At 48.4% G+C, this 1,131-nt stretch overlaps 1 protein-coding gene across 1 annotated transcript; it reads left to right on the plus strand.

The window, feature by feature from the left end:
* Nucleotides 1-216: 216 nt before the first annotated feature.
* LOC138908526 (uncharacterized) lies at nt 217-846 on the plus strand. The gene is made up of 2 exons (XM_070199198.1): nt 217-302; nt 354-846. Exons 1-2 carry the CDS (start codon nt 217-219, stop codon nt 844-846), a joined length of 579 nt encoding a protein of 192 aa, XP_070055299.1.
* The last annotated feature ends 285 nt before the right edge of the window (nt 847-1,131 follow it).

The following is a 1,131-nucleotide window of genomic DNA, read 5'->3' on the forward strand; positions in this document are numbered from 1 at the left end:
GCCTCTAGGAATCTCTGGTACTTTCAATTTCATGATTGTATTCCAGCGAGTTCGGGGGGGGGGGGGGCAAGTTTTAGCTTTCGAGCGAGATAACTCATCAACGATTGGTGAAGGATTGACCACTCAGCTATCCAAGTTACGTAAAAGACACATTTTGAAGCTTTTCCCTGCCACATGAGGGCACACTTTGAGTCCCAAACTTTCTGTCTAAAGCAAATGCTGGAAGTCCAAGATGGTATCGTTAGCTCATATACGCCACAAGCGGGCTTGGATGAGGAGGTTAAAAGGCGCTTCTGGGAGGGGTTGGATGAGATAGTGCTTAGTATTCTGCCTGCATAGAGGTTATTTATCAGAGTGGATTTCAATGATCATATTGGGTCGACTACTGGTGGCTATGGTGAGGTGCATGGAGGCTTCGACTTTGGGGATAGGAACGGAGGAGGTACTTCGTTGTTGGATTTTGCTAAGGTATTTGAGATGGTGATTGCGAACTCTAGCTTCTCGAAGAGGGAGGAGTATTTGGTCACTTTCCAAAGTGCGGTGGCGAAGACTCAGATTGATTATCTTCTTCTCAGGAGGTATGATAGAGGGTTGTGCAAGGATTGCAAGGTTATCCCGGGTGAGTCACTCGCGACGCAACATAGGCTCTTGGTGATGGACGTTAGTATCATGATTAAGAGTAATAAGAGGTCTGTACGAGGACGACCGAGGATTAGGTGGGGAGCCTTGACTATAGATAAAGCTCAGGAGTTGGAGGGGAGGTTATCGGTTATTGGAGCCTGGAGGAGTGGCGGGGACGCAAGAGCTATGTGGACGATGACGGCGAGGCAGCGAGAGAGGTGTTAGGGGTCTTGAAGGGTTTCTTTGGCGGGCATAAAGGTGACTGGTAGTGGAATGAAGTGGTTCAAGAAAAAGTGTAAGCGAAAAAGGCGGTGTACCTAAAGTTAGTAGTAGCACATGCGAGGAGGAAATGGGAGCGAACATGGAGAGGTATAATGTAGCTAGGAAGGAGGCAAAGCTGGCAGTCACAGAGGCTAAGACTGCAGCGTTTGGTCATCTATACGAGGAACTGGGGAACAAAGGCAGAGAAAAGAAGTTATTCCGGCTGGCCAAGGCTAGAGAGAGGATGAC

Source organism: Nicotiana tomentosiformis, chromosome 3 (genome assembly GCF_000390325.3).
Source record: "Nicotiana tomentosiformis chromosome 3, ASM39032v3, whole genome shotgun sequence".
Classification (NCBI taxonomy): Eukaryota; Viridiplantae; Streptophyta; class Magnoliopsida; order Solanales; family Solanaceae; genus Nicotiana; species Nicotiana tomentosiformis.

Excerpts from the sequence above, each read along its gene's own strand:
- LOC138908526 (XM_070199198.1), top strand. The coding sequence starts at position 217 with ATGCTGGAAGTCCAAGATGGTATCGTTAGCTCATATACGCCACAAGCG. Across the intron at positions 303-353 it reads AAAAGGCGCTTCTGGGAGGG|AGTGGATTTCAATGATCATA; the intron begins GTTGGATGAGAT and ends GTTATTTATCAG.